General features: G+C 42.9%; 1 protein-coding gene across 1 annotated transcript in view; it reads right to left on the bottom strand.

The window, feature by feature from the left end:
* Window positions 1-1283: 1283 nt before the first annotated feature.
* DCBLD1 (discoidin, CUB and LCCL domain containing 1) overlaps window positions 1284-23457 on the bottom strand; it is a 53799-nt gene continuing 31625 nt past the window's right edge. The window contains exons 7-15 of the mRNA XM_069850862.1: window positions 16331-16371; window positions 14823-15038; window positions 13963-14093; window positions 11996-12143; window positions 11790-11906; window positions 10262-10352; window positions 8265-8314; window positions 6611-6730; window positions 1284-4160 (exon numbers count right to left, since the gene is read on the bottom strand). Coding sequence (XP_069706963.1) covers window positions 3643-4160; window positions 6611-6730; window positions 8265-8314; window positions 10262-10352; window positions 11790-11906; window positions 11996-12143; window positions 13963-14093; window positions 14823-15038; window positions 16331-16371 — 1432 coding nt within the window. The 3' untranslated portion in view covers window positions 1284-3642. The remainder of the gene's footprint in view (window positions 4161-6610; window positions 6731-8264; window positions 8315-10261; window positions 10353-11789; window positions 11907-11995; window positions 12144-13962; window positions 14094-14822; window positions 15039-16330; window positions 16372-23457) is intronic.

The raw sequence follows: 23457 nt of genomic DNA, 5'->3' as shown, positions 1-23457 counted from the left end.
AAATGCTACTTAGAATTACACTTCATAGGGGGAAAGGAAGATTTTGTACTGAGTGTTGGAAAGGTACTTGACAGAAGAAACTAGAATTCTCAATCTATTTCCCAGTCTAAGGAGGTGAGAGCAAAGAACATTTGTATGTGTTTTGGGGACCTCTGGGGTTTTTTTGTGGGGGGGCGGGTGGGTCTAAGTAGGCACTAGCTGGAAACACATGCTCAGCTGTCATTTCTGGTTTTCAGTTGTAGGCAGTGTACATCACCTTTTACACTTTCTTACTCCAAGAACCTTCTTCATTTCCCTTGGTTAGACACATGTTCAGTTACAGTGTGTGACCCTGCTCCTGGCAAAGTCAGAGGCTTGCCATCAACTGCAGCTGGGACAGGCAGGTCCTTAGTGCTCTGATCAGTTAATATTTAATCTTCTTGTGAACTCTGGTTTGGTTTTACGGTTCCAGCCTACTGAGAGTGCCTGCTCAGGAAAGAAATTTGGTATGGAAATGCTACTGAAAGCCACCATGGACCAGAGGGTCAAACTCTGCTCTCATACTATCTTCTAGAGATGTTGAAGAGAGACCCAGGGCTAATGCAGCCCTTCCAAATGTGTTAACATGTCAAAATTGGGTATGCTGTAATCTTCACTGTGGAAGGAAGGTTTTTAATTGTGGGATATTTGATAAGGCTGTGTGTGTGATACCCACAACTGGTTTTGATCGTGAGTACAGGCTGATGCAGATGAGATGGAGTTTGCTATACCAGTGTGTGAGAAGCCATTCAGAGGAAGAACATGAGAATGAGTCACTACCACTGGGAAGACTCAGGCAGTCCCCTTTCCTACCTACACCACGATTTAGTGTCTACACCACCAACAGGATAGACAACACAGGTAGGAAGTTCTGTTGTGTATCTGCTGCTAGGATCACTAAACTTCATATTTCCCAGGCTGAGGTGGAGAAGCCCAAGGCTTTTTATGTTAACTGCCCTCAGCAGTCACTCAGACATGAAGCACGAAACGTCACAGCAGTGACCAGGAGCTGTGGTGGACTACAGAGCTGCTGTGCTGCTTCCATCCCCGTCAGCACTGAGCCACCATTAACACAGGGAGGATGAAGATGTTTGGGGATTTATTTTAAGCCATCTTTTGCAGTTTTGTAGGGTTTTTTTTTTTTGGGGGGGGGCGGGGAGGGGAGTAGGGAGGGAGGCAAGGTGCAAATTGAGACCCAATTTTTAATCAGGCTGAAACAGCTGTTGAGACGGGGTTTAATGGCTGCAGAAAGGGGCATGTGCTACCAAGAACATTCTGACACTTGTAGCATGCTGCAGATGTGCAAAGCATGTGGAAGAGGTATGCAAAAAGATTATAATAATCCGAGCCATGTCATCTGCTGCCTGGTCCCTTGCACTGCTGCATTATCTTGGTGCCTCATAAGGTGGGGTGTAGCTCTGATTACTGAACTCTTCTTGTTTGTAAAGTGACAAGTCAGGCTAATTAGCTGCGTGGGTGGAGCATTAGTTTCAGGCTCATCAGGAGGACATCCTCATCCTTTCCTCAATTATATGCATCCTGCAGCAGGGTTGGGTACAGAAGTTTGTTCGTGGGTGCTTCTTCTTTAGAGCTTATGGACAGAGCTAAATGGGGCACTGCGAGAATCTTTTTTTAGCCTGTCACACTGGGACTGCGAATTGCAGCAGCGCAACTGGCACTTTTGCAGGGCATAAGGAACGCTTTTTTCTCACCCTGTGGGAAATGTGACAAGAGTGGGCGTGCAGCGATGATCAAGTCACAGAGTTAAATAGCAGCCCTGTGTGACTGATATACAAATACCAGTGTTCTTTATTTACACAGACATGTAAACAACAGAAGGTAAACAACACCGCCCAGCCCGGTCTAACAAACAGGCTGCTGCTGTTTCACTTCAGGACCTGAGGTGTTTTAGACATTTCACAGAAACTGTATTGACAGCAAACACAGGAAGGTGACGAGGTTACCTTGACTCTTTTTTTCTTTGCCCAGGAATCACGTGCATGGTGTGGCAGCATGAAGGAATGGCACCTCAAAGGCCTCAAAACAAGTATTTGCAAAGAACCCACCAAGACCTTGCCTTAAGGCCGCGTACGGCTGCAGTTAGCAGTGTTTGAGTCGTATCACTGCAACTAGTCTGCGCTCTGACAGCACTTTCCATCCAAGGATCTAAAAGCTCTTTACAAAGAGACCATGAATTTTTGTTGTACCCTTTGCAAATTATCCCCAGTTTACACGTGGGGCCTTCAGATATTGACTTTCCCAGAGCTCAGGTTTTACTGGTCTCGTTTCCCAACCATGTGCATTAAATATAGCACCATTCTTCCTTCCCAGAAGTACATCACTTCTCGACACTTTTGAATTCAAGGTAAGGCTCCAAGTTCTGCAGGTAGAAGGGCAGTGGATGGTCCCAGTCGTTACAAGAAACTGGTTTGCTTCAACGATGCCTCTGCTGAAAGAGGAGCCAGCCACTGTGCAACACATTGCACCCATCTCCACGCTTTTACAAGTTTGTCTAAAAACAGAAATAAGGATAACATCTGCTGCAAAAGCAAAACTATTTGAAAACAACTGTGCTCATCTGCTGTCTTGCAAATTTAACTGCAACACTAAGTCATACACACACTGTGATTTACTTAGTTGAAGTATTTCAAATAGAAATGTTACACTAAATTTGTAAGACAGAAAAATACCTAGCAGAGTGAAGAAGAGTTCAGGAAGTTTGCTGCTTTGTGCCAAAGAACAAATTTCCTTACAATTTAGCAGCAAAAATATTAGCTAGGGCTTGAACAGGATTTACTTCTCGGCTGTAAATTCACATTTTATTTCTACAAATGTTTCCTGAAAAAAAACCCAACAGACCAGATCGTCAGGTATTGAGTTTGTTTCTTGTTTGGTTTTGGTTTTTCTGTGCAGAGTGATCACCATGGCTTGAACCTGAAACTGGTTTCAGCCTCTGTACTTGTTGACATGAATAGCAAGTTAAACAGGCTTGGCTCATACACTAGATAAAATTCAAGCATGTAAGAACTGCTGCTAAAAAAGCAGCCAGGAAGGTGGGTTTGAGCACAGTATTTACATGCTCAGCTACCTTTTCTTGTGCACACTATGCTTCAAGTAGTTTTACTTCTTCTACCCTCCCAGTAAGCACTACAGTGATGCCCTATCTTCAGTTATCACAGGAAAGGAGATGAATCACCACAACCATAAGATACACCTTTTACAGCTGCCAGTACAACAGCAGGTAAATTAAAGACAGAGAAGGAGGCCTGTTTTTCTTAAACAGGCATTTCTGCAATCCTTTCATTCCCCCAGGTGTAAAGGAAACTTAAGAAATTCTCCTTAAATAAAAGCTATGTACAAATTGCACACATTGCAAATGGAGCACTGAGATCAGTTACAGAAAATAAGATGTACAGTCTTCAGTGATAACATCTCTCTTGCTATAAACAGTGATAAACAGCATATGCTTTCTTCAGATGTCAGAACCCAGCAAGACTGCAATATTATGTACACAGGGCTTGTTTGCCTTCTGCCTCCCGCAGCGGAGTCCCTCCAAACTCTGTTTTTGCTTCAGAAAGCTGTGCAGTGACGTTCCTGTGCACCACGTCGCTCCTGCTCGGCAGATCACAAGAGAGCTGTCATTGCCGTCTGGCTTATTGGTTTTAGGCAGTCTCTGGGCGTTGAGTAACCCTCGCTCCCGAGGGCGCTGGGCTGAGGTTTCTGGTAGTCCGTGCTGTAGCTCACGGAGGTCAGAACACCGTTAACTTTGGGTTTGTCGTAGTTTACGACACTCTGGGGTGTCTGATAGTCTCCATTCCTGGTGTCAGTCTTACACGAGCTAGAGAAGTTGCCAGCAGAAAGGGATGGTTTCTGGGACGAGACAACAGGTACGTTGTAGCCGTTTTCAGAGTGGAAATTATTTTCTCTTGCTATGTGCCTCTCTATGATAGGGGTGGCATATTCGGGCTCTTGGCTGGTCAGGGGCAGAGCGTATTCATGCCGGTTAGCTCTGTGCGGACAGTGATAGTGATTTTCAAACTCTGAACTCCCCCTTCTTCCCTCACCTTCGGTGTCCATGGGTCTAAAAGTAGATCCTTTCCGTGTTACCATTCCAGTCCCGATCATGAGAGGCTGCTGATAATCTAAAAGGAAGCATCAAGTGCTCAATAAGTCACAGATGGATTATTTTACATATTCAGTATTTCTGCATGGATAAGTATTCATGTTGAAAAGATACTCTGTTACTCTATCAAACACATGGTTATCAGGTATGCGAGGAAACCCTGCCCCAGAGCTGGTACTGCAAGCTCCTGCAGCAATCAAGTGTTGCAGAACATGGCAGAGCTTTTCATGAAGGTCCTCCAATATACCACCCCTTTTCCTACTCCTTTCCCCACCTACCCACCCAAATAAATTAACATCATTTCTGGATTTTACTTGAAAAAGCCCTAAAAAAGAGAGAAGTCAACAAAATATTAGCAATTAACTAGGCAAATGAAGATAAACAAGCAGCTTTCCAAAACCAGTATCCCACTTTTGGAATAATTAAAATGCCTAGAGGATTCTTAATGAACCTGACCAAGTGCTGGCTTTATTTAAAAGGCATCTTGTGGTAGCTGACTGACAAGGAGGATAAAGTTAGGTGGAACGGGAGCCAAGAGAGTCAAGGGAAGTGTGAAATGTGCTAAGCCAACTCGGCACTGCTGCAAGCGCATGAAAGGGGATGAGCTGTGGGAGGAGAAATGGGGCTGGTGCTGCCAGAGGAAACAGCCGATCACCTGGTCAAGGGGAACACAGGCACAGAGCTGGGGATGGGCAGACAGGCTGAGCAAGGAGTGAGATGGAGGAGATACAGTCTCAAGAAATGCATGTTTGCACCTCTAGTCGAGGCGGATGCCAGGCTGCCATGTAAGAAAGGGATTTGGACTAAAAAGGTTTTAAAACAACAAGTAGAACTATTATGGGAAGATTCAGCGTTCTAACTTTCTCACTTTGGTGCTAGTGACAGTTTCTTGCAGATACATACAGTGGCCTGAACAGCTCTAGTGACACTGCTGAAGTGTCATGTTTTGACACAGGCGCGAAGAAGTTAGCTCAGTTTCTGTTCTGGCATCGTGGTTCATCTGACATGAGTGTCGAATTCAATCCCATATGTCCTGTGAATCTTTTTGGCAGTTCCTGGCTGCTTCCCAAACTTCAGCATGTAGGGTGAAGGTGTTATGATATTTCACTAAGTAAGTGGTGCAGCTTTTCCCAGCATCGCTACTGCCATCCCCAGCAACCTCCCTCACTCAGGATGAAGCGTCTCAACACGCTCCTGGCTGCCTTTGATTACCATCAGGCAGCCGAGGATTTGAAGGCAGGGGATTTTCATGTAGCATGTTAATATCTATGCATATTGCATGCCCTCTGCAATTAAATTATTAAATGACATCTTTCTGGGCTGCATTCACATCTTTATTTCATGTTTCTTATTTTTTAAGGAGACTATAGGTGAAATCCTAGGGCTGGGGATCTGCCTGAGCTAAGGCTTCCCACACAAGGCAGGAGGGGAGGATGGAGAGAGCAGAGGCTCCCTGGGCATGGCCACAGGAGCCAAATAACCATGAATTGTGAGCAACTTTTGTTCACTCCCTTTCCTCCATGAAATAAAACTGCTTTATAGATCTCTGCATATTTATATAGAAAATTTCTGTAAAGGATTGAAACTATCTTTGAAAGATATCCCGGGTAGCACCATATGGAATTACAGTAACCATCCATTTGTTTTTTAAATGTGTTTCTCTGCCAAATACATTGGAGAATTTCTATGGCATTTCTAAGGTCTGGAGGCTGGAAGCAGCAAATTAATTTTTCTGGAAGACTGCTGATCGCTGATCACTGATCCCATGAAATGGCTGGTCTCACTAGCCTTCCCAGACAGGCTAAACTAGGCAAGGATAAGACGTGCTAAGAGGATGAATAAAACCCCCATCCCTTTGGGATGCAAATAGTACCGATGTGGGGATTTGCTCTATCCAAACAGTGACCTGGAGGCAAAGTATCACAGAAGAGAAGCACTGTGTTTTTTTAATTTCTCTGTCATCGACCTGCTTGTACTTCAGTGGGTCTCGTCTCCAAAATACTTCAGGCACCAGGAAAGCTGCACAGGGATCTCAGCACAACTTCCTGCTGTGCATAAAACACAAAATCCAACTGCAAACCAACTAAGCAATTTTTCTGTTAGCTCAGCAACAACAGCCATTGTATTTTCTTCCCCTTCCAGGGACATTTGTGTTTAAATAGAAACACAAAAATCAGTCAGCAAGCACAAACCATCCTATCCGAGGTAACCTTGAACTGTAACTGTTTCACAGTCAGGACATCTTTCCTGAAAACTCAAAAATATTGCCAAAATACTAGTTTGGGGTTTTTTTCCACTGATACATTTAGCTGCTTCACTGTATGTCTGGGGTGAACATAGATAAATCTGTTCCTGGGCTTAAGCTTGTGTGAGAGCTGGAACTTGTAACATTACTGGCCCATCCCTCTTTCTGTTACCTGCTCTGCAAGCAGAATAAAATGATAGCACTGCCAGAGTAGCAATTGTTACCTGCCATGTCACTGGTGACCAGATCTAGTTTTTGTGGTGTTTCCTTCTCATTATTATAGCTTATGGTAAATTCGGTTGACTGATGTCTAGTGAAGGGCTGCTTGATTTGTTTCCAACAACCTATAATAAAGAAATAAAAATAGAAGGCTTATCAGCAAGTTAAATGCTTACCATCAGAAGGCTTATCAGAAATTCTAATTTTTAGTGTACTCATCGCTGTCAATATATTAAAGCAGTTAAATAGCAAGACTAAAATGAGCAGTTTGTAAAAAAAGCCCCCCAAGTTTGAGCATGAAAGGGAAAAAGTGAATCATCAACTGGGATGTCCAAGTGAAAATGAAACTTTATAGAGGATTTTCTTGGCAAGAAGGACTTAAACTCTGTAGGTGCCTGCACTAAGGTCTTAACAAAGTACATCAGTAAAATACTAGTTTTGAATTGGTTATGTGTTTTACCATTGCTTATGTGGCTAAAATAATGCTTAAGATGTCTTTTTTTCAGTAAACTAATATGGTTTCCATTTTCTTGATGACTGAGCACCTTCACTCTCAATTAATTTGTTCTAACAACATCCATATGAGAGAAAAGAGAAAATCCACAGTGTCAGACAATTGCCTGGAGCCTGCATCAGGAGACCTCTGGAGAGGTGGCTTCAGCTCCCAGCTTACTAAGTCCCAAGCCTGGTTCATAATGGCTTAAAAGCTTGATTTATGAAGCGCGCACACACACACACACCCCCCAAACAATCTGAATGGGTAAGAAGCTGTATCCAGTTTCTTGGGATTTGTCCTCATTAGCAAGTGAGAAAAGATTATGATGTGACCTTGAAAAATCATATTAGCAAATATGATGTTAAGTACAAATTAATTTTCTAATGAGGGTGAGCTGCAGTTGGTAACAGCATCATTTTCACTGATGTCAGCACCAGCTGAGAGACGGAATTTCGGAGCTGAACTATTGCAAGGCACTCACCAAAGATGTGTGAATTGCTTAGCGGAAGGCTGAAATTCAGATATTCCTCCATTGAGGAATCGAGGAACAGCTAAATCCCAACTTCCAAGCTGACAGGAGAACCCACTCTAGAAACTATGATTGAGCAGGACAAAGAATATGCTTCACTGAGCTCTACAGGCATCTGCTAAAGCAATGTCCTCAAGCCTATTCAAATTTTACACAGAGTACAATTCAGTTTTGTTAGGCTTTGTAAATACAGCCCCAGCCAGGGAGGGCAGTGAGATGGAAATATTAAAGCCATAAAAAATTACTAGCCTTTGCTCTCTTGGAGAAAGGCAATTCCCTGTGCTGTGGGAAAAAGAAAAGGAAAGCAGCAATTTTCTGAAAAATAGGTATTTTTGAGGAGGGAAGGAAAGGGAGGGCACCTGGGACCACTCTTACATGCTAATTTATGCACTTTGTATAATAGATCTTTTTCTAATTGCCTTTCTGTCATAGAAACCAAATTATATTGTTTCTCAGGGCACTGTACTGGGATGACACAAGTGGGACTAACATTTGCCATTTCCCTTGTACGAAGATGTGAATTTGAATGAGGAAACATGGTTGCTATTTCATAAGGATTTCATGCTTACTTGCATAAATCCTTCCCATTGGCCCAATGGACAGGACAGGACAAAGCACATGACTCTCCACTAACCTGATTTCTGAGCACTGGATAATCCGTAAGAAAGACCTTTGGCTTCTCGCCTGTGAGGAGAGGAAAGCATTTATAAACATCTACACTCACAGCATTTCGACTTCATGCTTTAGCTCCAGCAGAGAGAGCATTTGAGTTTAGCAGCTGAGGGCAACACTTTTATTTCCAGAGGCCAGTGTTTACTAGAACATAAGGCATGCAATGCAGGGTTTCAACATTTCATTTTCCCCATCTATATGGAAGCTCTGAGTGTCCGTGTTAAAATTTCTTATGTCTCGCACTCATTGATTTGATGTGTCCATGTCCATACCTGCTATTCCAGGTTATGTTTTGGGTCTGCTCTTCTGAATTCTTTGGCTAGTTTATCAGTTTACTGGGAATCCAGAGCACAGCTGGGTACTGCTAGTGATGAAACAACAACACCAGAGTGTTGCTTATATTTCCAAATCCCAGTATCCTAAAGGAAACATTTCCCTGCTCTACATGCAAAGGTAGCTTCATATGAATGGACATATAGCAGGAACCATAGTTAGCAGTGCTTCTTCCAGTCCTCTGACTTGTGAAATGAAGTGGCTGAGTTTTAGCTGCTTACCAGTGTATGTGTGCAACTCCTTACAGCTGGGTTCTGCCTTCGGCCCACTGGTTTAAGTGCTCTAACTTCAGGGACCAGGAAGCAGAAACACAACCGGAGGGAAATGAAACAAAATTATCCAGATAGATTGCTCAGATTATCCCTTCACTGAATTTTTTACTTGACTTTGGTGTGGAAACTACTCTATTTTTTATTGCGTTACACCTTACTGTCTGCAGGTATATATAGCCTGAAGAGAACAGCCAGTTAAGTTGGGCTGTAAATTGGGGTGTGTAGTTTTATCATAGAATCATTTAAGTTGGAAAAGACCTTTAAGATCATCAAGTCTAGCTGTAAACCTAGCACTGCTAAGTCACCACTAAACCACGTCTGTAAGTGCCACATCTACATGTCTTTTAAATACCTCTAGGGATGGGGACTTCACCACTTCCCTGGGCAGCCTGTTCCAATTCTTGACAACCTTTTTTGGTGAAGGATTCTTTCCTCATATCCAATCTAAACCTCCCCTGGCACAACTTGAGCTTTACCTTCTTGTCCTATCATTTTTTATTGGGAAAGGAGACCAACACCCACCTCCCTAAAACCTCTTTTCAGGTTTTAGGTAGTTGTAGACAGTGATAAGTTCTCCCTTCAGCCACCTCCAGGCTAAACAGCTGCAGTTCCCTCAGGCATTCCTCATAACACTTGTTCTCCAGACCCTTCACCAGCCTCGTTCTCCTTCTTTGGACACACTTCAGCACCTCAATATATTTCTTGTAGTGAGGAGCCCAAAACTGAACACAGTATTAGAGGTACAGCCTTACTAGTGCCCAGTTACAGGGGGAAAATCACTTCTATAGTGACTTGCCCTGCTAGTCAAACTATTTCTGATACAAGCCAGGATACTCCCAGTCTCCTTGGCCATCTGGGTAGCCTGTCAGCTCATATGCAGGTGGTTGTTAGCCGTCACTGATGGGTCGTTTATTACCAAGCATCTTTCCAGCCACTCTTCTCCAAGCTTGAGGATTGTATGGGGTTATTGTGACCGAAGTGCAGGTCCCAGCATTTTGTCTTTTTGAAGCTTGTACATTTGGCCTCAGCCCTTACATATCCAGCCTGTCCAGATCCTTCTGTAAAGCCTTTCTTTCCTCTCTCAAACAGATCAACGCTTCCACCCAATTTGGTGTCCAAGTTAGTGCCCAGCCTCTGACCTCTTTTACCTTCACTTTTGTCTGACTAGTGGAGACAATACAATGAGAAATGCAATTTACAGACATACACCATGAGTTCTGCTCCAAAGAAAGGCTGCTGAACAGGATAAATTCCCAGCTCCCTAGTAAAGAGGCTGTGAAAAGAGGGCACATATAGTTGTGTGTGCTAGCTAGATATCCACTAATAACTCCTGTGACAAAAGCCAGTATCTTACTTGCGTAGGGCTGCACAGATACAAATTCCAGAGAACAGGAACAGACAGAGCACGATGAGGATGGGGACAATTATAGCTGTAAGCTTTAGGCCTGCATGAGGGAAAAAAAGAGGAAAAAAAAAGGATAAAAGGTAAATTGCTCTGAGGCTGATAATTTTTACTACAGAGAATACAGCAAAAGGCAGACAGTCTTGCAGGAACACTCCTTGCAAGAAAATGTAAAATGATAAAACTGCAAGTCCTCAGCTGTACATGTACCTGTGTGGAATAGTATCAAGATATGAGAGTTAAATATACTTTCTCAAAGCCTGACTTTTGGCTTAAAATCTATATGCATCCTTACAAAGAGCAGTTCTTTGTTATTACATGCACGGTAGCTTTTAAAAGGCCACTCAAAGCAATTCTGCTTTCAGTCGCTTATAAAAGTGCCAAATGAGGCTGCAATTTTACATGTTGAGTATCTGGCTTATGCTGAACTGGTTGAAACATTTCAGTCAGAATAGTTCAAAGATTTCCAGGAGTGGAGCTAGGGAAAAAAACTGTTTAGCCCCTGTTAAATTCTAGCACAACATGATTTAGAGCCTGGGTACGAAAATCAGCAGTGTCAGGAGTACAACACTCACTATTCTCAGAAACAGCAGGCTGTGAGGATAAGGTAGTACACATGTCCGCAGGGTATTACCATTTAGTGGATGAAGTCTCAGTAGATTTCATTTTCAGTGAACATGGATAAAATTTACCCATACCGCTACACAGATGAACTGAGCTTGCTCTTGCCAAGAGCAATGCAGTTTCAGAAGAGAAACAGTGAATGCTTCTTACAACCATTTATTTTTACATAGGCATTCCTATAACTATCAGGTACCTATTGAGTAGTAGTGTTTGGTTTGGTAATGGGTTCCAGTAATTCCTGCCTAGCCATGGGTCCACCAGACAGTCAGTATAAACAATAGATTTTGTGTACTTGCTTTTTAAGATCTAAGGAATCAGCTCCACAACATTAAAGGATGTATATTCGAGGGGAAGTATGAGAATCAATGTTTTCTGAGCCCTTGTGAACACAGGCATTATGAAGCAGTGTGTAATTACCTAACCATGCACTACTGTATGTTGCTTTGAGTTGGGCACTTGCTCTGGGGGGATTCGTGGTTGCCTAGAGAAAAGGTAACATTTTTGTGAGACCACTGCCTCACATATTACAAAAACTATAAAATACAGGAAGAAGTGTGCAAGAGCTCCTCCAAAAAATGCTGATGAGTACTCATTATAGTCCCTTGAGCCACCTACCAAACATAGCAAATAAACCAATACAACAAGGAAACTTAAGACTAATGTTTCACACATCAAGGAAAATTAAGGCTTTCAATCTCCTTCTGTGCTTTAAGAAAAAAGAACCTGTGCTCTTACCTCTTCTTTATGTTAATAAAGTCTGAAAGGAAAATAAAATCTTGATTTGAGAGAAAGTTTAAATTTTGCTCAGGCTGGGCTGAAGTCATCCTAGAGAAAATGCAGCCCTAGGTAGCATTACCTAAGTTAGTTTCTTCCGATGGGATGGGCTCTGTAACAGTCCTGTCTTCTTTTCCAAGGGAGGTTTCTGTGCTCTGACTTGGTTTCTGCCACATTGAATGCGTAAATGAACTATTAACTGCAAAAGAGAAGAAGGCATCAGTGGCACCGTGACAGCACTGAGGGCTTCACAGGCACCACGCCCGGGGAGCACTGTTTAATCCATACCTTGCATTATTCGACAACCCATCAGCTCAAGCTTCAATGCTATTCTTTGGTTCCAAGTTTGAGGGATAATTCGCACATAACGGGCCACTATCGGAGGGATGAAGTTATTGCGTACTATGTCCCCAGAGTTGGAGTTGCCCTGGAATACCTGCAACAAAATGTAAGCACTATGTTTGCTCTGTTTTAAAAGTCTCTTTTGTCAAAGTGCTCCTGACATCCAACTTCAAAGATTTATCTTAAAACTATTATATTGGTAATCTGGGATGCAGCCATAAGATTTTTGGAATTGAGAGTTCTGGAAAGAAAAAGCCATTCTAGTTCTGACAGATAATCATATTTTTCTGTTAGCTCAGAGAAGAAAGATTATCGCTCTGTTTCAATTCTGTGTGATTTCTAGTTGATGTGTGCTAGTATAACACTATCATTTTTGGTTTAATAGCACTACAGCACCCTTACTTGGGCAACAGGGTATAAAAATGTAAAAGAAAAAACCTGAAGTGAAATATTTTAAAAAATTGCAGCTAAACGGTCAGTTTTCTGTGTCAAACTTGAAGAGTGACTATTAACTACACACTTGTGTCTCCTTTTCCATGCACTTATACAATTTTTCCCAGAATCAACTCAGCCCAGGTGCAGAACAATAGTCTTTGCAAAATTAGTTCTTAGAGATGCTTCATCATGATCTAGGAAAACTTAAAAGGCTGAAGAGATATGAAAGTGAGCTCAGCTTATCTTAGATAAAATGCCAGGCCACATGGGGTTCTGATGGGACAGGTTTCGTCATGTAGCTTTGCTGAAACTAAGATCATATATAATACTTTCATAAGATTATTTGTATGCAACAAGTGATTGTGGAAAACTGCAAACTAGCAGATTGTAAATAGCTAGCCTTCACAGTTCAGCGACTACTGCATTGATTTGTCACTTCATGGACCAACATTCAACATTTTAACAGTTAAACATTTAAAAATTATTAAACCACTTAACATTGTGCAGTGAAATTCCTTGCCATGCAAGCTACGAAATTCAGAGCAAGCAGGAAATCTCTCCAAAGCTCTACTAAGTTTTAAAAAGCTGTCATCAGGACTGAGGATCAGGAAGAGCCTTATCCTGAGATAAACTGAGTTCCCTCAGAAATTATGAGTGAAGGTCTGACTTTGAATGCTATGGAGACAGAGAGGGCTTTGGGTGTTTTGGGTTTTTTTTGAAAGGAAAGAGCTTTTCAGGGGAAAATGTTATCAGACAAACCTGTAAAGTACATCCTTCGTCTAGTTGCACTGCTTTTATCTGTTCATTGTTGGTCACTCAGTCTGTGAAAGCTCTTGTGTGGACAGGTATTTTGGTGTAAGAGCATTTATTTTAAGTTTAGTTACATCGATTCGTAACAGAAATAGGCTGTGACTACAGACTTATATCAGATGAGTCCCACGAGTGAGGGGCGAGGAGTAAGGGAGTCCCTGGTGACCGTAACACAGCTCAAGCAGAAGTATGATCTGCAGGTGCAGCTTCACCAGCAGCCCTGTGCTTTTATCTCTCACTTTGGCAAGATGGGTTGACCATCCTGGTGCATCTGAAGCTAAATCTCAGCTTTGCTGATGCCGTGCTGACCAATGCTTCCACACTGGTACAGCGTTCCAAGCATGGGCAAGCACTGAGCTAAGCTAAAGAGTCACCCAAAGAAGCCTATTGTACACCTTTAATTACGCTGGTTTTTTTAAAAGAAGGATACAGACATACCCATGCCTCTCTCTGTGTGTGTCACAACTTTAGCAAGCCCTGGATAACTTCATTGTTTCGACAAGCTTGCTAGCTACTCCCTGACTCTAAATTACATTGGTGAAGACAACCCAAGTCTAGACAAGTCTGAAACTCCTAATCTTTCTTGACAGTGAAAGCCTGCCCATCAGTGTCAAGGCAGTGTACACATTATTGCTCTGTGTTTTCCTTCCCCACCCACTTTCCCTTACCTTTTCTTCATTGCTCAGAATCCCTTTGTACGTTCTCCATTTTGAGTTGTTATTTTTGTAGTTCATTGTAAATGTCTTTACGTAAAAGTTGAAATTCAGCATAGTGGATCCAGAACCACTGGTCTTAATCCCTTTTAACAAAATGCAAAATACATTTTCATTTGTTAGGTGTCTTTTTTAAATGACTGTTTTCAAATGCAAACACAGAAGCTAAAATGATTTGGACAACTTTGCCTTCAAAGGCTTAATTCACTTTTCAAACTATGTTAGAATTCAGGGGTGGTTACTGAGATTAAAAGTTGGGTGGAGAATGGAAATCGGTTTTAAATTGTGAATTTAAAGGAATTGAATGTTTAACAGTGCTCCAATTAATGACTCAAAAAATTATAATTGCTTTTTGGTATTATGGTCCATGTCAGCAATCTTTATATCTTTAGCAGTAACTGTAATCTGCTAACTAAACTGGAACAGTCATCTTTTTCACCTGGGTCATTATTTCAAAGGCTATGATTTTAATGCTTCTTATTGATTCCTGAATGACATCATTAATAGGTCTTAAGCAGTCATTTATCATCCATCCAGACTCTACAGGTACCTGTGCAAATCTTTGGTTTTGAGCCTACTGCATGTTTAAAGACCAGGCATGCATGACAGTTGAGGCCAATCCTATATGCCTATAGGAAGATCAGTCTTATAAGTAACCATAGCTTCTTAAATATGAAAATACTACTCCTCAATGCAGTACATTTCATTACATTTAATAAAAGAAATATTGTATTACTGCATTTTTAGCCTTTTGACTGTACTTAGTTTCTTCTCCAGCTGAAACCCCATCTTCTAATAACTAAGCAGTCACATACCTGTTATTCTCTTCTTCTCTCCTAAGTCAATCTCCAACCATTCACGATTGCTGCTGTGGTTAGAGGCCCAAGCCAATCCTGGGACTTGAAGCCAAGCCTTGTCAGGAGACCACTGGTATAGTTGCCCAAATTCATTGGTCTCCTCCCAGTAGGAAGATGCAGTAACCTGGCTCTTGGAGAGGAATCCTTCTTCCAGACTGAGCGATTTATTGCAGCCTAGGAGTCCCCACACAAACAGACAGAAGGAGTTATTTTGCAGTTTCACAGCATATTTTTATATTAGACTAGCAACATATGAAGACCACCCACAACAGTAAAGTCAGATGTTGCTTAATCTAGTGCTAGCCTGATGCTGTCCATTAACTGTGATGTTTGCCTGTCAATTTGTAGTGAATGATCCAGTACCAGAGCTCTGCAGTCCTTCTCCTTCACCAGTTTATCTCCTACATACATGACACCCACTGGTTATACCTGCTATTTTTCCCTGCCATTTTGTTTTTTAATTTCTCATTATAGTCTCATCCATGTGAAGACTTCTTATATTTTTAGATTTTCCTTCTGAAACATAATATTTATGTTTCAAAATTGGCATTAGCTTAATTTTGCCATACAAAACATTTCTCAGATGAAGGCACTGTATTGAAAGGAACACTTTACTGTAAATATTTCATGAATCTCACCTGCAAGTAGGGCTAGGAAAGTTACTCATTAGAGAAGCTCCTTGATACTGCTGCCAAGAGGTGATATCATGAAGATAATTGCTCCAGGTGACTATTACAAGCTCCATCAAAAAGCCACAATATTTCAGTACATCAAGGTTCCCCAGAGAAAACAGGCCAGTGGAATAAATTTTCAATGAAGTTAAAAATAATTCCCTGGCAGTTTCAAAAGCCTTATACATGTTCTACAGTTTTCAGTGGAACAGTAAATGATTTTATCTATCTCAGATGACTGAAATATAATTCAAATGAACGAGCATGAACTTTTCCCTCTGCTTTGCTATGTTTTGTACAAATGAACAGCTTGACAGATTAAAGACGTTTTTGCATCTTTGAAAGTCATAAACAAAACTCATTCTGTATCAGTGCAATGTAAATATATTTTCATTCCTCTCTATGTTTTCATTCTCTTCTAGTATAACAAAGATGGAATTTATAAATGTCTGAAGAAAACCTGCTTTCATTTTCTGCCACCCAAAGTACATAAAAATGCGATTATCTGATTGCCATTTTTCATATTCTGACATCAGTAATGTAATAGCATAATACAATTTCTATTTCTCATCTATGTGTGTGTGACCTATTCCTATACTGTGTTTTTTTCTAACTCACTTCACATCCTCTCATTTTTTTTTATCCAACGTGCCAATTTTAAAAAATTGCTGTCCTAAAATATCCATCCTAGAAGCATCTTGATGTTCTCCTGATTACTTTTTGAAACTTCTACAGAAAAAACTTAAGTAAAAAAGGTAAAATTCAAATAGATAAAAATAAAGCCATTATTCTTACCATTTGATGTAAATATAAACCGCTTATCTGACAGCGAACCACTGTAAGAAAAGAAAAAGATAATTCAGCTTTTCAGGAGGTGGTCATGGGAATGCCGAGGTACAGTTTCAGAATCACTGTTTATCTGGCAAAATATCTCTGGCCAGATCACTGCTTATTTTCCTGGTTACTGACCTGAGCAAGAGTAGTCTTGGGCATCTCTCATCATGACTAAATTACCATCAATTTTTTAATGGTTTTGAGCGTTTGTTATGCTATAAAGTAGTGAATGACATTAAATTAATTTGGCAACCTCTTACAAGCAGTGTTTCCCAGGGCTCAGTATTGGGCTCCGTTCTGTTTAATGTCCTTACCAGTGATCTGATTGCCCAGGGAAGCTGTGGCTGCCCCATCCCTGGAGGTGTTCAAGGCCAGGTTGGATGGGGCCTTGGGCAGCCTGGGCTAGTGGGAGGTGTCCCTGCCCATGGCAGGGGGTTGGAACTAGATGACCTTTAAGGTCCCTTCCAACCTAAACCATTCTAGGATTCTATGATCTAGACAAAGGGGATTGAGTGCACCCTCAGTAAGTTTGCAGATGATACCAAGGCAGGAGGGTTGATCTGCTTGAGGGTAGAAAGGCTCTACAGAGGGATCTGGACAGTATAGCTAGATGGATTGAAGCTGATTGTATGAGATTCAACAAGGCTGCCTGCCAGGTCCTTCACTTCAGTCACAACAATCCCGTGCAATGCTGCAAGGTTGGGAAAGTGTAACCTGGGACGTAATCTGGGATGTAACCTGGCCTTCTATGATGGAGTGATTATATCAGTGGACAAGGAAAGAACTACATACATCTTCTGTCTGGACTTCTGTAAGGCCTTTGACGCAGTCCCCCACAACTTCCTTTTCTCTAAACTGGAGAGATACGCATCTGATGGGTGAAAATTTCAGTGGATGAGGAATTGGTTGCATCCAGTAGTGTCCAATGGCTTGATGCCCAGACAGAGACTGGTGACAAGTGGTGTCCCTCAGGGGTCCATACAGGGACCAGTGCTATTTAATACCTTTATCAATTACATGGACAGTGGGATTGAGTGCACCCTCAACAAGTTTGCAGATGACACCAAGCTGAGTGGTGTGGTTGACAGGCCTGAGTGATGGGATGCCATCCAGAGAGACCTGGACAAGCTTAAGAAGTGGGCCCATGTGAACATCATCAAGTTCATCAAGGCTGAGCGCAAGGCCCTGCACCTTGGTTGGAGCAACCCCTAGAATCAGTACAGGCTGGGGGATGAAAGGATTGAGAGCAGCCCTTCCAAGAAGGACTTGGAGCTACTGGTGAATGAAAAGCTGGACATGAGCCAACAATGTGTGCTTACAGCCCAGAAGACCAATCATGCCCTTGACTGCATCAGAACAAGTGTGGCCAGCACGTCAAGGGAAATGATTCTGCCCCTCTACTTGGCTTGTGTGAGACACCACCTGGGGTACTGTATCCAGCTCTGCAACCCTCATCAAAGGAAAGACAGGGACCTGATGAAGCAGGTCCAGAGGAGGACCACAGAAATGATAAAAGGGTTGGAAAACCTCTTCTATGAAGAAAGACTGAGAGAGTTGGGATTGCTTAGCCTGGAGAAGTAAAGGGTCTGGGGAGACGTTATTGCAACCTTTCAGTACTAAAAGAGGGCTTGTAAGAAAGATGGGGACAAACTTTTAAGAGGACCTGTTGTGATGGGACAAGGGGTAATGATTATAAACTAAAAGAGGGTAGACATAGGCTTCTTTAGGCTTCCTTATATGGAAGAAATTTTTCACAGTTAAGTTGGTGAGACACTGGAACAGGTTGCCCAGAGAGGTGGTAGATGTCCCATCCCTGGAAACATTTCAGGGCAGGTTGGACAGGACTCCATGCAATGTGATGTAGTTGAAGATGTCCCAGCTTATTGCAGGAGGAGGGACTAGATGACCTTTAAGGATCCCTTCCAACTCAAAGTATTGTATGATTCTGTGATTCCACGTGTGGCTCGAAAGCTGCCTGGTGGAAAAGGACGTGGGCCTGTTGGTCAGCTGGCATCTGAACATGAGCCAGCAGCATGCTCAGGTGCCCAAGGTGGTTGTCTCAGAAATGGTGTAGCCAGCAGGACTATGGAAGTGATTGTCCCCCTGTAACTGGGCACTGGTGGGGCTGTACCTCAAATACTGTGTTCAGTTTGGTGTTCGTCACTACAAGAAGGACATTGAGCTGCTGGAATGTGTCTAGAGAAGAGCAACGAAGCTGGTAAAGGGTCTAGAGAACAGGTCTCGTGAGGAGCAGCTGTGGGAACTGGCGTTGCCCCTAGAGAAAAGGAGGCTGAGGGAGACCTTTTCACTGTCTGAAAGTGCCTGAAAGGAGGTGGTAGAGAGGTGGGTATTGATGTCTTTTCCCAATAACAAATGATAGGACAAGAGGAAACGTCCTCAAGTTATGCCAGGGGAGGTTTAGACTGGATATTAGGAAAAGCTTCTTCATCAAAAGTGTTGTCAAGCATTGAAACAGGCTTCCAGGGAAGCAGTGAAGACTTATCCATGGAGGTATTTAAAAGATGTGTAGATGTGGCACTTAGGGACATGGTTTAGTGATGGACTTGTCATTGTTAGGTTAATGACTGGACTTGACCTTAAAGGTCTTTTCCAATCTAAATGATTCTGTGCCCCTGTGGAAGTGACTCCCTGTCCTATAAGCCTGATACTTTTGTTACACGCTTCTGCTTTTCTTTGCACAGGCCCTGTACCACTGTTGGAAAACTTTCTTGTCCTGCTTCTCTGACCAGCACCATAAAAGCATTCAAAAGAACCAGGAATGGGAAAGCCTTCAGGGAGCTACTGGCAGTGCACTGTCCCAGCACTAGGCCCAGGTCTCTTTTCACCTATGGTAACTTAAATTAGAGCAACCTCACCAAAATCAATCACTTTCTATTAATCTAAGTCCACACCTAGTTTGAAGAAAATCCATCCTTAGGTACCATGAAAGAATTACGCTTAATAATGACTAACCACATCATCTCTGGCTATTTCTATTTCGGATAGAGATGTATTTCAGCCAGAGTGCACAAAAACATCCTTGCTCTAATATGGATGGGAACCGGTTCTGTTATAAGCGCAATGAACAGTTCTCATGAGGAATGGTCCAGTTTGCTCCATTAACAACACCACATCTATGGCTCCCCTTTTCTTACTTCTTCTGACATGTTCTGCTTTGCTTCAAGAGAGAAAACATTTCCTGGACCACTGCACACAACCCTGCACAATGCAGGACAAAATAAATCACCAGTGTAAGGGAAAGCTATGCTTTCCTTGGCCTCCCATGGAGCCGGTTTCTGATTCCCAATGAGATGCCCTTGAGGTTTCATTCCAGAAGTGATGATTCTGCCTAGCTGCCTTATAAAAATAAAGCCTGGATTGTAAAGTGAAATTAGTCTGGATTTCTTGAAAATCTGACCCCTTCAATGTCGCTCCAATTAGCTGCACGCATCACTTGCCCCTTTTGAAAAGCCTTGGCCAGCCTTACTGAGCAGTAAAACAACTTCTGCACTAAAGCATCTAGACAGCTCCCTTTCAGGCTGCCCTTTGTTTTTGGCCAGGAAAATTTCCCCCGAGGTACCATCGGTGGGCTAACAGTGGTGTGCACATCTATATGTTTTGAGAGCACAGCAAGCAGGGAATAGGAAAGTGGTCCCATGTCAAGGTCAATAAAAACACTGCCTCTTTTTGTCACTGAGGGAAAACTAATGACTACAGGCAAATGAAGCTCTTCAGAGATGACAGAGAGCACTGAGAGGAAGCTGATTTATTTGTAGGCAGAAGAGTAGCTGGAAGGAGAAACTCAAGCCCTCCCTCCCACGTCTTCCCCCAGGCAATCCTCAGGGGTGATCAGATGTGCTCTGCTCACTTCAAACCAGTCTGACGTTAGAGCCAAAACAATTTTTTCTTTTTTAGAGAATACAAAGCAATTCATTTCAAGAGTAAAGAAGATAATAAAAACCTATGGTGATCAGTAGGACCTACCAAAAGCAGAAATCACAGTGTTCCTCAAATACTTCTTTAAGAGAGAAAGTTTTGTACTAAAAAAGTCACTCAGATTCCTTTCAACTAGAGGGCTGCAACTTTAGCAAAAAAAAGGGAGGAGGTTAACATCTCTAAGGTCTATAAAGCTACGAAATCAAGCTGAAATACTTCTACTAGAATTCTGAAAGTCACTGAAGGGGACGAACTAATTCAGTAAGTGGTAATTCATCGGTTTCCTAATGTGACATGTGGTATTTGTCACACCACTTTCACTTTGTCCTTTAAGGGATAGTATCGCACCCTGCTTCTCATTTGCCTGACAGCCTTCAGGATCCTGCCTAGCTAACAGTACCAGTGGTGGGATTGCATGGGAGAGCTGAACTTGTAGCTCTGTGAAAAAAGGGTGCTGCTTCCCATAATAAATTTCAGTTAGTATGAAACAATTTTTTTTCTTTTCCAGAGTCAGTCTCAAGCAAGCTTTTTATAAGCAGTACAGATTTCATCTTTTACAATTCACAAGCATGTGGTCTCTTGCATTTTCAAAGGCGAATGATTTCACATGCTGGGACGTATGATCACAGAATCACCAGGTTGGAAAAGACCTCTAGGATCATGAGTCCAACCATTCCTATCTATCACTAAACCATGCCCCTTAGCACCTCATCCACTCATCTCTTGAATACTTCCAGGGAAGGTGACCCAACAACCTCCCTGGGTAGCCTCTGGGTAGCTCAACAACCTCCCTGGGTAGCTCCCTGGTAGCCTCTGCCAGTACCCAGTGTCCCTTTCCATGAAAAATATTTTTCTGATGCCCAGCCTGAACCTTCCTTGGCAAAGCTTGAGGCCATTCCCTCTTGTACTGTCCCTTGACACTAGGGAGAAGAGGCCAGCTCCCTCCTCTCTACAACCTCCTTTCAGGTAGTTGTAGAGAACAATAAGGCCTCCCCTCAGCCTCCTCTTCTCCAGGCTAAACAACCCCAGCTTCCTCAGCTGCTCCTCATAAGGCCTGTTCTCCAGCCCCTTCACCAGCTTTGTTGCTCTTCTCTAGACTTGCTCCAGAGCCTCAACATCCTTCTTGTGGTGAGGGGCCCAGAAATGAACACAGGATTCGAGGTGTGATCTCACCAGTGCCGAGTACAGAGGGAGAATAACCTCCCTGGACCTGCCGGTCACGCCGTTTCTGATACAAGCTAAGATGTTGTTGACCTTCTTGGCCAGTTGGGCACACTTCTGGCCCAACTAGCTGAGCTAGTTGTCAACCAACACTCCCAGGTCCTTCTCCTCCAGGCAGCTCTCCAGCCAGACTTCTCCTAGTCTGTAGCACTGCATAGGGTTGTTGTGCCCCAAGTGCAGGACCCGGCATTTGGCCTTGTTAAACCTTATGCCATTGGACTCTGCCCAGCAGTCCAGCCTGTTCAGATCCCTTTGCAGAGCCTCCCTACCCTCCAGCAGATCAACACTTCCACCCAGCTTAGTGTTGCCTGCAAACTTGCTAAGGGTGCCCTCAATGCCTTCATCCAGGTCATTGAAAAGACATTGAACAGGGCTGGACCCAGCACTGAGCCCTGGGGAAACCCACTTGTCACTGGCCTCCAGCTGGATTTCACACCATTTCCCACCACTCTCTGGGCCCGGCCATCCAACCAGTTTTCCACCCAGGAGAGTGTGCGCCTGTCCAGGCCAGAAGCTGACAGTTTCCAAAGCAGAATGCTGTGAGAAACTGTGTCAAAGGCTTTACTGAAATCCAGGAAGACCACATCCACAGCCTTTCCCTCATCCAGTAGGCAGGTCATTTTGTCACAGAGGGCGATCAGGTTAGTTTGGCAAGACCTGCCTTTTGTGAACCTGTGTTGACTGGGCCTGATCACCCAGTTCTCCTGCATGTGCTTCATGATAGCACTCAAGATCACCTGTTCCATGACTTTCCCTGGCACTGAGGTCAGACTGACAGGCCTGTAGTTCCCTCGGTCCTCCCTGCGACCCTTCTTGTAGATGGGCACATCAGCCAGCCTCCAGTCCAGTGGAACTTCCCCAGTCAGCCAGGATTGCTGGAAGATGATGGAAAGGGGTTTGGCCAGCACATCGACCAGCTCTCTCAATACTCTCGGGTGGATCCCATCCGGCCCCATCGACTTGTGGGTGTCTAGCTGGGCAAGCAAGTCTCCAACCACCTCCTCCTGGATCATGGGAGCTTTGTTCTGCTCCTCTAACTCCTGGGTGTGTACACACAAGGGAACAACTTTCCTTACTATTAAAGACTAAGGCAAAGAAGGCGTTAAGTACCTCAGCCTTGTCCTCATCCTTTGTCACAGTTGTTCCATTTGCATCCAATAGGGACTAATGTTCTCCCTGGTCCTCCTTTTATTGTTAAAGTATTTATAGAAAGATTTCTTTCGTTATCTTTCACCAACTTAGCCAATCTTACATGAAAATGTTAAACCCTCTTAAATTTGTACTGAGTTATCAGAACTGCCTAATAAATCCAGACACTTGATCTTCATTATAGCATTTGTGGATGCAGGTCCACAAATGGATGAGACTCAAAAACTTCACAGATGCCTAAGCATAACAAGCACAGTGAAAAATGGAGTTAAGGTGGCCAAGGTCAGCTCTTGAGGGCTGGTGAGCAAAAGCCGCAACTCTACCATCACGTTATAATGCAGATATTTAACAGATCGATGCACTCCAGCAGCAGCCATTGATGAGGTCAATTTTGACTCAAGCCACTAAATAATTTATATATTTAATACTAAAACCCACTATAAATGAGCTTTTAAAAACTTGAGTAAGCTTTTACTTAAGAGTGTCTAAAAAGCTCTTAAAGCTCTGCTGTCTAGGTGCTCATTTTTTCTCACCAGGACTAGTTGCTCCACAGGAATTTCTTGCAGCGTGTAGCTATCCTGAGGACAGGGATGTCATGCAGCTTTGGAATTACCTCTTACAAAAACATTTGTAAAGCATGAAATGCATTGGTTGGTTTTCTTAGTAAATGGGACCATTTCTAGGAATAATTTTTCATGTTTTAAAATAAAATAATTTCCCTGTATCCTTCAGTTTCCCTCTTCTGGGATAACAGGCTCACACCAGCGATTCATCTGCTCCTG

Source organism: Phaenicophaeus curvirostris, chromosome 2, assembly GCF_032191515.1.
Source record: "Phaenicophaeus curvirostris isolate KB17595 chromosome 2, BPBGC_Pcur_1.0, whole genome shotgun sequence".
In the NCBI taxonomy this organism is placed as follows: Eukaryota; Metazoa; Chordata; class Aves; order Cuculiformes; family Cuculidae; genus Phaenicophaeus; species Phaenicophaeus curvirostris.
The sequence above is the reverse complement of the archived record's forward strand: the minus strand, read 5'-3'. Positions and strand labels throughout refer to the sequence as shown.